Source organism: Cariama cristata, unplaced genomic scaffold (genome assembly GCF_000690535.1).
Source record: "Cariama cristata isolate BGI_N322 unplaced genomic scaffold, ASM69053v1 scaffold10822, whole genome shotgun sequence".
NCBI lineage: Eukaryota > Metazoa > Chordata > Aves > Cariamiformes > Cariamidae > Cariama > Cariama cristata.
Window position 1 is genome coordinate 71,562 of NW_009604452.1, and position 11,694 is coordinate 83,255.

Sequence of the window (11,694 nt, forward strand, 5' to 3'; positions counted from 1 at the left end):
ATTTTTGCCTGGGGTTGAACAAAACTAAGTGCTATTTTGTTATTTATAGTATGTGTCAATGCAGCAGAAGGTTGCTCAAAGCTGGAGGAAACAGAGCATTGAGAATACAAGGACACAACTATCAACTTTAATGTGAGGTCCGTTCACTTTAGCCCATAAGTGTAAAAACCTTGTGTCCCTCCTCTGCGAGGGAGGAAACAACATCTACATGACGGCAATCACCTGCGGACCAACAGTCGGGAAGAAAGGGCCTGTACACTTCCAGTATTAAAGGTCTAGGATGACTTTTCAGAAAAAGCATCTTACACCTGTGGTCTGTTCAGCATGGGCAGGAGGGCAGAGCTGCGTCACTGGAGCCTCATACTTGGCTGTGAAATTCTCTCCTCACAGAACTGAAGAGCCACCCATGGCCTACAGTGCAAAGTCGGGAAACTCACCGCGTGAGAAGGCAGCGGTACCCTCAGCTATTTGTCTTGGACACATCAGCCACAAAATAATAATCTTTGTACAGCGTGTGAGCTGTAACATTCCTCATGCTCTCTTTATGTATATAACATCCTCCCTGTGAAAATTCAATATCCAAGGTCAGTAGTGTAGTCGCAAAACTCAAAGTACACAGGGTGCAGAACTTCCCATTTGCTGAGTTACTGGGCTGCCCATCACCTGTAGCTCCAGGAGACCCTTGTCTTGCAAATTTGTACCAGTAAACCACTTCAACATTTCATTCAATGTCGTAAACCCTGCAGGGATAAACAGAAGGTGATAGCGAACAAAATCCACTGAGAACACTGTTCTTGTAGTCCTTCTGGTCTAGCCAAAATGGGGAATTCGCTCTTGAACTAGTGTTGAAAGTTGTCCTTGCACAAGCCATCGAAAGTGAAGCTGTCTGGGCAACTAAGAATATGGAGAGTAGAAAAGGTACTCAACTGTTTTCCAATTTTAAACACCAGATGTAGCAATTGTGAAGAGTGTGTCTGTTGTTTGGGTGGATATGCTGAATATCAGTAGTGTGATGGAAGGTGATTATTATATCATTGCAGATACTGGCCTTCAAAACCAAACCAACAAAATGCTGAAAAAGAAGAAAATGATACCCATTGAAAAAAACAGGACTAAATTAAATCTGAATGTCAGATAATCCTGGTTTTCATATGCTGAATTTTTGCAACTCAGAAATCAAATTTTGTTCTCTGATGCTTTAGTTTTTGAATGTGCCATCATTTGTTGGATTTTTTTTTGCTGTTTCTTTAGCACTCTCTACATAGGTTGAGATGAAGACTTTAATCTGATAAACACTGCACATATTCATTCTTGTCTGCTGTTTGCAAACATGCTTGTGTTTCTGTATCTGTGTAAGTTTCTAATTTAAAGTTCATCAGTTTCTGTGTGGTTATCCATTCCCATATTGGAAATCTTTTTCATGCTATTTTGTTGTATTTTTCCCCACTTTAGAAAATGCAATTGTTGGAGAAAATCTCATTGGAGCATTTATAAAAGAGATTAAGGATGGTCGTTTTCTGCTACATTTGGACTCCAAGCAATTCCTAGCAGATTCTTTCATTGATTTTCCCCGGGATGAAGAGTTTGATCTGTCTCCGAGTGTGCAGCTAGGATGTAAAAGCGGGTTTCGAAGAACTTCATCTCCTGGAAAAGCAGTCCCAAATTCACAAGGATGTGGTATGTCTCAGTTTAGCTTTCCCTTCTTTGATATTGTTAGGAATTAGTATAAAGCTACAGTTGGAAAATCATCAGTGAACTTGTGTTTATGGTTAGTATGTGAAAGGCGTGTAGCATCAACATGAATGATAAATCTGAGGAGATATGGGAATTAGTCCTTTGCTTACAGTTCAGTCCTTGTGTTGAAGCAATGATTTGAAAACAAGCATCATGGCACTGACATTGTATAGAAGGTTTTGCAAATGTTTTTTCGGGTATTTTAGATCTGTCTGGTATTAAAAGGTCTTTCTGTAATGTATGTGAACCTTAATAAGAAGATTTGACAAAGATAATGTAGCCAGTGCTTCAGATGATGATACATTACCCAGAATAGAAACCTAGATGCAGAAATGGCAAAAGTCCTGAGATTGTGAATTCCTGGGCCAAGTCCAGCCAGCTCAGATGGAAGCTTTCTCAGTGTTGGCCAACAACCAGACTTGATTGCACTTCTGCCCTCTTTTCATCTTCTTTCCTTCTGTTTAGTCTGCTTCCCTGGAACAGGCTGCCTTTCTGTCAATATCCTGCTTAGGGCTGCCAAATCTACCTTTTTGATGGATCCCCGTGGCTGTCCATAGCAGTCCTGTGTACCAGATCATGCTGCCAAAGAGCCTTTGCCTTAACAGCCCCACTCTTGTTTCTATCAACATCAACCCTCCTACAATGCAACCCTGATCTTTCTTGTTGGCCTAGTTAGCCTCGGTGAGTCTTTGTCTTCCTTACGTCAGTTTGGGATGTATTCACTATGTCTAGCTTTTTTTGGGGGGAACAGAGGAGGGATGTAGCACTTCTAGGTATGAGAACAACAGTAGCAGGTCTTGGATAAGTTTTCCAATATGGGGACTATTTTCAGATGGGAAAACTTCAACACTAGGCAGCTTAGGTTAGAGACCCTAAAAGCAAATCAAAATACATGAAAACAACTTAGCTCCTTGCTTGGTATGGTGGTTCTCTTTAAGTTAGGAGAGCTTCCTAATGCCTGCGTAAGGACTTTAAAGTAAGCAAGTGAATCAGTTCTGAACTGCTGCAGTTTCCATCTTGGACCTTTAAAGGTAAGTTGGCTACAGTTTCCGTTCATCTCCATAGTCAGAAACACTTCAGATTTTGGTTATTTAAATACACTACGCAGAAAAAATATTAATTCCTACTGAGAATCCGCAGTCTGTAACAACTTGCAGTTACTTCACAAGATGTGCATTCGTACTGACTAAAGGTTTCATTATTTGTTAAGTACAGTCCATCACTTAGAGCAGAAGAACTTACAAAGAATTGGATCTTTCTGCCAAATATTTCCTGCCAGGGATAAAAACCTGTAGGAAGCAGTTAATTAATTCATCTTGTGAGTTAATTCATACATATTTGAACCAGCTAGCTGTAGAAAAAGTTAGTCAGTAAAACAGACTTATCATAGAGTTGTGGAAAGGAGACAGTTTCTGCTCCAGCTTTTGGCAGAGATTTTGTATTCTAAATTTTCATGGTATACACGTTGCTGGACAATGGTTCGTGTAGTAGGACTGCATATTTTATTCTAAACAAGGATTTAGGAATTCTGTTTCTGGTTTGTCTGAGATACAGAGAGAGAGAGAGAGATATTTAGGGGTTTTTTTGCATTATGGGTGTATTCTGGTCATTTATCCTATCTGGGTCTGTTTCTCTACTAATAATAGGGACTAGTAGTAAGAAGTATCACCTCTGATTACAGAAATCAAAGTAGTGTGAGGGTGACAGGGATTCTTTCTTTATTCTCTTCCTTTTCCTGTTCCACCTTGTTGTTGAAATACAAATTGTCTGATCTTATTGATTTGGTTTTTTGTTTTTTTATTTCACTGTAAGTGACATTTCCCCTTGCTTCAGGAAGCATGGACAGCTCTTAATAGCGGCAGCTTTCTGGTGTTCTCAATAAACTTAATATTTTTATTTAGGAACATGCAGCTTGCATGAACCTGCCTCTTCATCTCGTATGTTTTCCTTTTCTTTCATGTTTTGCTGCCTGCAAATTGGGTAACATTTATCATGTGTTAATTTTTCTTATGTGACATTTTTTCTTTGTCTCAGTCTGACACTGAGTTAGTTTACTCCACAGGTATTTATGACTATAATTCCTTAAGAGTCTGAGGTATACAGTTTTATTTTAGCTAAATTTTAAAGGACAAAAGATACTTTCTTTGCTAAGGTGTGAGTCGAAAAGAAGAGGGTTGGAAACTGTCCAGGAGGCAGCTTTATGAATTCAACCCTTCTGCTCCCATTTATTTTAGGAGAAAGCCTGAAGCCTGTTTGTGAGTTATCTTTGTTTTATTATACATTTTTATGCTGGTTCCTTTTATTATTTAGAATGCTTGGCAATTCTATCAGAGTTGCTTTGAGCAGAGCATAACCCAAATCAAATAAAGTACTAGATTTATAGCTGAGCTGGCAGCTCAAGACTTAATTTCTAATAATCTAGATCAAGAATCTGATATCCCAAAGTTTTCCAGTATCCCTTGAGGGAAGAAAGAGCAGTGCAAGCATTGGGTAATGATCAGTTCTGACAGTTTTTAAGCACGCTTAGCATAGTCAGAGTTGGTCTTAAGTAAAAGGAGGCTACTGTGAGGAGTGGTATCCCTGTGCAGTTGCTCCAGTTCAGTTGTTCTTTAGCCTGGAATTTGCTCCTCAGCATTTCATTTCTCTGGTACACAGAAGGCCAAGTCTAGTCAGAAGTGAGACCAGGTTACAAATTTCATATGCAGGAGCAAGAGATTAAATTTGGGTTTTAGTTTTATTTTTATATTTTATTTTATTTTTCCTATTTATGGGATACAGGGTTTAGGCCCAGTGCTAACACTTAGCTCTGAGATTTTGGCTCAAAGCTGTTGTCTATTTTCTTATGTTGTTAAAATGTATGAATGTTGAAGCTTGAAAGAAATACAATATGATGGTTTGTTTGACTTCTAGAATCAAACTTAACCTCTATGATTGTGTCAAGTGTAACCAGTAGCTGAAATTATACGTGTCTCCAAGAGTTACAGACTCGAGAAATCACACGTGTCCACACCAACCCAACATTTTTTGCTGTTCTTTTTGCCCTTTTGTTAATCTAATGTGTGAGACAAAAGGCAATTTTAATTGCTTAAAATGTGATAGGAGACACAGATGTTACTTTCACATCGTGACTAAAACTACAAAAACAGCAGAATGTTTTGCAAAGCTTAATTTGTTCCTTTTTAAACTTTAATTGCTTAATTAGTATCCCTCATCCTTTGCATTTTGTCTTCTATTTAGGCATGGGTTACTCATTTAATTTTAATTTCTACTGTTGTTCATTTGCGATGAGCATGATCCTTTTTGCATGTGTTGGAAAATGTCTTTAACATGTTTCAGACACTCTTGTGTATTAAATAGTGTGCTTGAGAAAGGAGAATTCTGTCTGATCCAGGATTTTTTGGTTCTGTAATTGATTTTAGTTATGTGTAATACCTAGAGTAATTGCCTTGATACGTACTTGGGAGGAAAATTTCAGTCTAACACTTGTCTCATCCTAGACCTTCCCATTAGACCATTTGCAGCAGACGAAGGAAGATATGATCATTTTTATACTAGTTTTCTTTTTAATCTATTATAATTTAGGTGCCTCTATAAGTTAAAGTAATTCACATTCTGGTGTGTTGGCCAGAACAGCAATTCATCATATGGGTTGTAGTGGGGATGGCCAATTTTCCATTACTGTTTCTTTCTTATACAAGCTTAAACTGCTGTCAAGATGTAGGGCAAGAATGAAATGAAGTTTTGCACCTTGTCAAAGTCCCAAAATATACATTTGATAGTGTTTTGAAGGAAATCTACATCTGGAAAGCAGCTGTGAAATAACAAGTAAAGGTATTGTCCTGCAAATGTGTCTGTGACTCTTCTGCTTTAATGTTCATTTGAATGATCTGGAAGGAAAAACAGTATTTCATGACCTCCCAGAAGACAAAGAGTTTTTTTTGTAATGTGCAACAAGTCAGCTGGAAATATTACTCCTGATTGTTCTGAAAATGATATATATACAGACTAAGAATATCTTTTTGTTTTGTGTTTGGGTTGTCATGTGTACAACTAGTGACTTTTAATCCAGCCATTGCTGTTTAGTTTGGAAGTGCTTACCAAAAATGTCATTACCAGGAATTCTGAATGAAAGTGTTACCATATGGTGTGTTTCTGTATGATGTTTTTGGAGTTTCTGCTTGTAGGAGCCTTCCTGTTTCCATCTGTAGTGTTAGAAGTTACTCTGTTTGTAGCTTGTGTTCGTTTATTTTCTTTCACAACTTATGCACGAAGTACATTATCTTGTTACAAATGGATTTGACAAATGGAAATCAGGTCCGGACTTGGCATTTCCAAACAGCTTGACGTGCACTAATTCAAGAACATTTTTAGGGTGATCTGAGAAAAAAAGACCACCATCTATATTCCAGTCATTGGTGAATTTAATGAACATTTAAGGAGTGTTTACCTTTATTATACCGCTTATATATATTAAGAGTTTGAAGCCTATGACAAGTCTACCAGCATGAGAGACATATGTGTGTGTATATATATATATACACCCACACATATGTGTGCAAATGCCTGAACTGGTTGGATTCCAAAGGAGTAATAAGGTAATCTCTTTGCAGTTGTTTGTCCTCCGGGCAGTCATTTCCAGGATGGTGAATGCATTCCCTGCCCTCTTGGCTACTATCAGTATCAGACAGGACGTTCCTCCTGTATCAAGTGTCCTGTGGGCAAAACTACCAACTCCTATGGGGCAATCAGTGCTGATCACTGTAAGTTGAACTCATTTTTTCCTTTATTTGAAGCCAGAATATAAAGGATAACTAATGGAATTTTTTTTCATCTGTAAGTTTTAAAAAAACCCAAACCACGAGATCTTCCCTCCGGGTATTTTTTGGATGGATATGACCCCTTCTGCATATATTCAAAGGAATTTTACAAAGACAGAACAAAACTATCTGGTGTTTTTACCAAAAATGCATGAGAACCAAGTGGTCAGTCTCATCCAGGATGTTGTGGTTCCTTAAGATGTGTTCATTGTCCTCAGTAATGGTATCTGGGTGTTCAGTATCAGTGAGAAACATCTTATGTAGTTTATTTATTGTCACTTTCATTAGTGCTAAAGTAGTCTTGTCTTTGTGCAGCTCTTTCCCCTCCAAATACAAATACTTCTTACAAAGCAACTATCAACATGTTCACTAAAATTGGTGGATTCAGTTTAAGTGACTTATTTTTGCATGCAGTTCTGTAAAGAAAATAACTTATTAAGACCAAATTCAGTTTTGTTTGCAGAATTAGGTCATGGATAAAAATAAGTGAGTAGTAAGAATGAGTTTCTTCGGAGTATTGGTGAGTATAGGATCTGCTTTGTTCTGTTTCAACCTATTTATTCTTGTAGGTGGGATAAAAAAGCAGGTTTGTTGTAATGCACTCTGATGTCAATTAGCTTTTGCCTAAAGTTGTCATTCTTAATTTCCATATGTGTTCCTTGTATTAGACTCCTGTGCTTAAAAGTTTGCTCCTTAGGTTTTCTTTACTGCACTTGCAGTTTTCTTTACTACAACTGCCTGCAACTAAACCTGTTCCCTGCCTGGTTTCCACCTTACCTGTGTACTGAGACTCAGTGCCAGCTCTTTCCAAAATGCCATGTTGTACACATTTAGCTTACTTCTTTCTTTCTTTCCCTGCTGTCTCCTTACAAAGTCTGAAGAGTTCGCTGAATTAATTGATGTGATGACTCTTGTACCATTGTTCATAACATTTCACATACCCGTTGCAGCAGACACTGAACAAACCTGTATAAAAATACAGTTCCTTCTCTGTACTTCTTTGCTTCACAGTACTTAGCATAAATGGAGATTTGATCCATGGCAGAGAATCCTAAAAATGTTTGACACGTGAACTGCAGTAACAACAAAGCAGTGAGACTACCATGTTTAAGAGCATGAAACACCGTGCAAACAATAGATTAATTTTCAGTGAAGTCTCTGCTGTACTTAGAACACTTTTGTCCTACAGCATTGAAACATTTTCCTGCGTCATAGACAGGACCGGATTAAATGGGCACAAACCAAAACGCAGGAGATTCCCTCTGAATATCAGAAAACACCTTTTTTTTTTTTACTGTGAGGGTGACTAAGCAGTGGCACAGATTGGTCAGGGAAGTTGTGGAGTCTCCAACCTTCAAGATGTTCAAAAGGCAACTGGACATGGTCCTGGACAACCAGGTTGGATCAGATGACATACAGAGATCCCTTCCAACCAGAACCATTCCGTGAAACCCAGTGACAGCATTATCAAAGTAGTTTTTTCTCTTTACTTGTAACAGGTATCACATACTGTCAAAGCAATGAGCAGGGTCTGCAGTGTGGTGAAGATGGCCAGTATAGACCTTCCCAGCAAGACCCTGACACTAAGAAATCCTTCTGTGTCGATAGCTTTGGAGCAGCACTAGACTGGACTGAAACAGATAATGTCCTCACAGACTACCAGTGCCTGGGTAAGTGTCAGAAGAATATTTTGGATATGTTTTGACCCCATATAAGTGAATGTCCTTATGAAGAGACTTACCACTCCATAGCTTATAGGTATTCACTTTCCCATAGTTGTGGCCTCTGCCTTAAGCCACATTCCTCCTTAATTTTGCATTTCTTGACTACATTGGGGAAATTTTTTTCCGGTAACAGAAGACAAAGAAGCAGGTTTCTTACACTCTCAGATGGCTGACAGCTTTTGGTGTGTGCTGACCTGCTGCTCTCTGCTTGAAAACCAAAAAAATGGTGGGAGGGCTAATGAGAAAGAAGCACAATTGTGAATTTCTTTGTAAAATTATCACTCATCAGTGTGTTCATGTGAAATAGACTGTTTGGCAATGACCTCACAACCATGGCATAACATTACCCTCTGGGCTCCTGCTGTACAGTATCTGACTTGGTGAACATATCTTTGCAAGCTGGAGGAACTTACTTTTGCTTGCACACAGTTGTGAAATGCTAGTTCTCAAGGATGAATAATTGGAAAAAAAAAGTCATCCATCAAACAGTCCCCAAACTGCCTGCAGTGAGGTCTAATTACGCTTCTCAGCCTCAAAGTGTTTGTCTTCCTCAAAAGTAGTTTTCCAGAAGTTTTTACTCATTATATGGTTGGTATCAAATTTAACGGAATACTCAGTTTAGAAACTGATGTCACAGTGTGCTTGGAATTAGACAATGTCTTATGACACGTGTGGTCAGTGGAAGGAGTGTGAAATGAAAGCCCCTCGTTGCGAAGAGGTTGCAAAACTATCTTCAGTTAAAATAGCTATTTTTTATTCTGAACGTACTGAGACTGATCGTAGTTCTGAACATGAGGTGTTAGCCTCTGTTGCTCTCAGTCATGGAGTAGTTGGAGTGTTTCTCTCGGCAGAGGACTCACAGCAGCTTAATTCTCCTGTTACTTACCTTAAGTCTTCTTGCATGAGCATTTCTGACTCTGTCCAGGACAGAAGAGTTGTAGATATCTGTGCTTATTTTTGTGGATCATGCCAGAAGATTTCACTACAAATAAATAAGTGTTGACAATTCAGCATTTAAAAAAATGACAACAATAAACACCTGAGAAGTCTGGTTATTTTTTTAATAAACTGCAGGCTAATATAATTTCATTTTTTTTTCTTTTAAAGATCATACTGCATTTCCAGAAAGCATTATATGAAGTGAAACTGGTTATCTCTATTTTTACTTTTTCCTCTGCCTCTTCTATTTCCCTTAACTGAATTCAGCATGCAGCAAGACAGCAGGGTCTGAAGACTGATCTTGCTTTGACGGGAGGTGACAATTGGGCAGGCTTAATAAATAACCCAACTGTTTTTTGTTTTTTTGAGTCTTCAGATGGAAGAAGAATTCCGTTGTATGAATGCAGAGCAATAAACTGTAACAACCCATGCTCATTCTTATTGTTGTCTCTCTTGTGATATTTTAAGCCACGCTTAAAGTTTATTGCAGCAACAGGGATAGGATCTAGAGCTTTACTCTAGTAAAATGTGAGATGGAGAATTTCTACTATGCACTAAGCCTGTGAAATGGCTGAGTAATTATATTACTGTTGAGAAGAAGGCAGTGTGAACTAACAAGTTCATGAAAATGGGAGCTGGTAGAATATTTTTCATTGTAGTTTTCTTTTTTACAGAGTAGCTTTACGAATGCAATTTTTTAACCTTTCTTTATATAAAAAAGCAAAATTCAAGAATTAAAAAAGGCAGCTTTAATATTAGTTTTGCAATGTTTTCAGTTTAATGTTTTGTTACACCTTCTGTCTCTTCTCTACTTTTGTCCCATATCATTGCAGAGAAAATGGAGGAGTGGGATGAAGCCAGAATTAGGAAAAAAATCAGAAGAAAAGAAAAGCCTTTTAAAATATAATTTTTAAATTTTAAAACATCATTTTAAAATATAATTTTTTCTTTTGAATTTTGCGTTAGAAATGAGGGCAGCAAACAATTGCAAGCAACACAAAAACACAACTTCTTTTCAGTTTTATGAAAATATGTGAATTCTGTCTTTAACCAGACATTGCTGCAAGTTGCAGATGTAGAGGGGATTCAGTTTAGTGCAGAATTAAGCTAATGCTTATACTTTGGTGTCCTGTATTTCTAGAAAGGACAAAAATTTCCACCTCTCTCTGCACCATCATTCAGTCCTCTCCCCAGCCGAGCTGGAGTGCAAGGATTTTTTTGTGTTAAGTGTTTGGCTAGCCCTCATGTTTTTTCTGAGCAGAAATGATGGTTTTATCAAAAGCACCTGCTGACTCAACCCTGACAACAGTGGACATTTGCTTCTGATTTAGAGTACAAATGATTGTTTTAAGAACTTATCCCTGACTTTTATTTTGTGGTTTATCCAGACGTTTCAGGGAGAGAGGCCTGGGATCTTCCTGATGGACTTCTGTGCCTATGTGTGCAGAGGAGAGAAGGACTGAGCCTCTGGTTCTTCCACGTGCAGACATCTCCCATGGGCTGCGATCACACCATGGCTCCTGCTTCTTAGCTCTTGTAGATCTAGGCCAGTCATTAGCTGCAATGAGCCAGAAGTTTGCTTTCATTTGGGGCATTTAGAGGAGAAGTCTGGTCACCACCAGGGTAATGTTAAGTCACCATGTTCTTCGTTTTTCCTTAATATGTTGTGCTTATTGAAAGATACTAGTATTTCGGCATGTGGACACGCTGTACCAAAACCCCTTTGTAATACAGGTAGTAGCAACCTGAGCAGGGTAATGGTGGTGCCACTCTGTGTCCCTTCATGTGACTATAAACTTCTTCAGGGCACAGCCAGGGCCAAACTGTCTGAAGCTTGAACTGGATTCCTCACCCCATTTAGTGACTTTTAGGTTTTGCTTCTCTAAACCTCATAAACTTTTCCCAGTTCATGAACAGTGCTGCTTGTCGGACATCCTTACACTCAGGTGCAGTGGACCAATTCAGAGAGAGCAGATAAAAGGGTTTGGCTCAGGTGCAGTGGGTCCAATTCAGAGAGAGCAGATAAAAGGGTTTGGTAAGTAAAGTGGCAGTCTGGAGTGAAAGGTTGAATGAAGGAGTGAAAAAGGAGTGTGTAGGACATACTACCTTGGAGAGATCCTTGAGCCTGAAGTCAGTGGAGATCAGGCTGTTGTGCTCCTGTAAACAAGTGATAAGGCTCCGAGGTTTCCTTTCTAGCCAAGTTCTGTTGGAGCTGACTCTTGTTTCAGTGGCTGTTTTGCAGAAAGTTTGTTCCCTCGTTGACTCAGTAGTTGGTTCAGTGCCACGAACAAGTAATGGGAGATGGCCAGGCTGCTGCTGGAAGGGAAGTCTCACTTGAGTGTAAACTCCCAACCCACTCCTAGCTAACTGCTTTTTAAAAGACCCTGTGACACTTTTTTTTTTGTTCAGAACAGAAATTATATCCTCAGTCCAGCTGTGTCCCGCATTATCTGTGGAGTTATGGTACATCATTTAATAAG

The 11,694-nt window shown here is 38.7% G+C and overlaps 1 protein-coding gene across 1 annotated transcript in view; it reads left to right on the top strand.

The window, feature by feature from the left end:
- The window catches only part of TG (thyroglobulin), a gene marked incomplete at its 3' end in the record, with an annotated part of 53,155 nt that overhangs the window by 31,595 nt on the left and 9,866 nt on the right, over positions 1-11,694 (top strand). The window contains exons 21-24 of the mRNA XM_009695629.1: positions 1,453-1,677; positions 6,345-6,494; positions 8,051-8,221; positions 11,121-11,249. Coding sequence (XP_009693931.1) covers positions 1,453-1,677; positions 6,345-6,494; positions 8,051-8,221; positions 11,121-11,249 — 675 coding nt within the window. The remainder of the gene's footprint in view (positions 1-1,452; positions 1,678-6,344; positions 6,495-8,050; positions 8,222-11,120; positions 11,250-11,694) is intronic.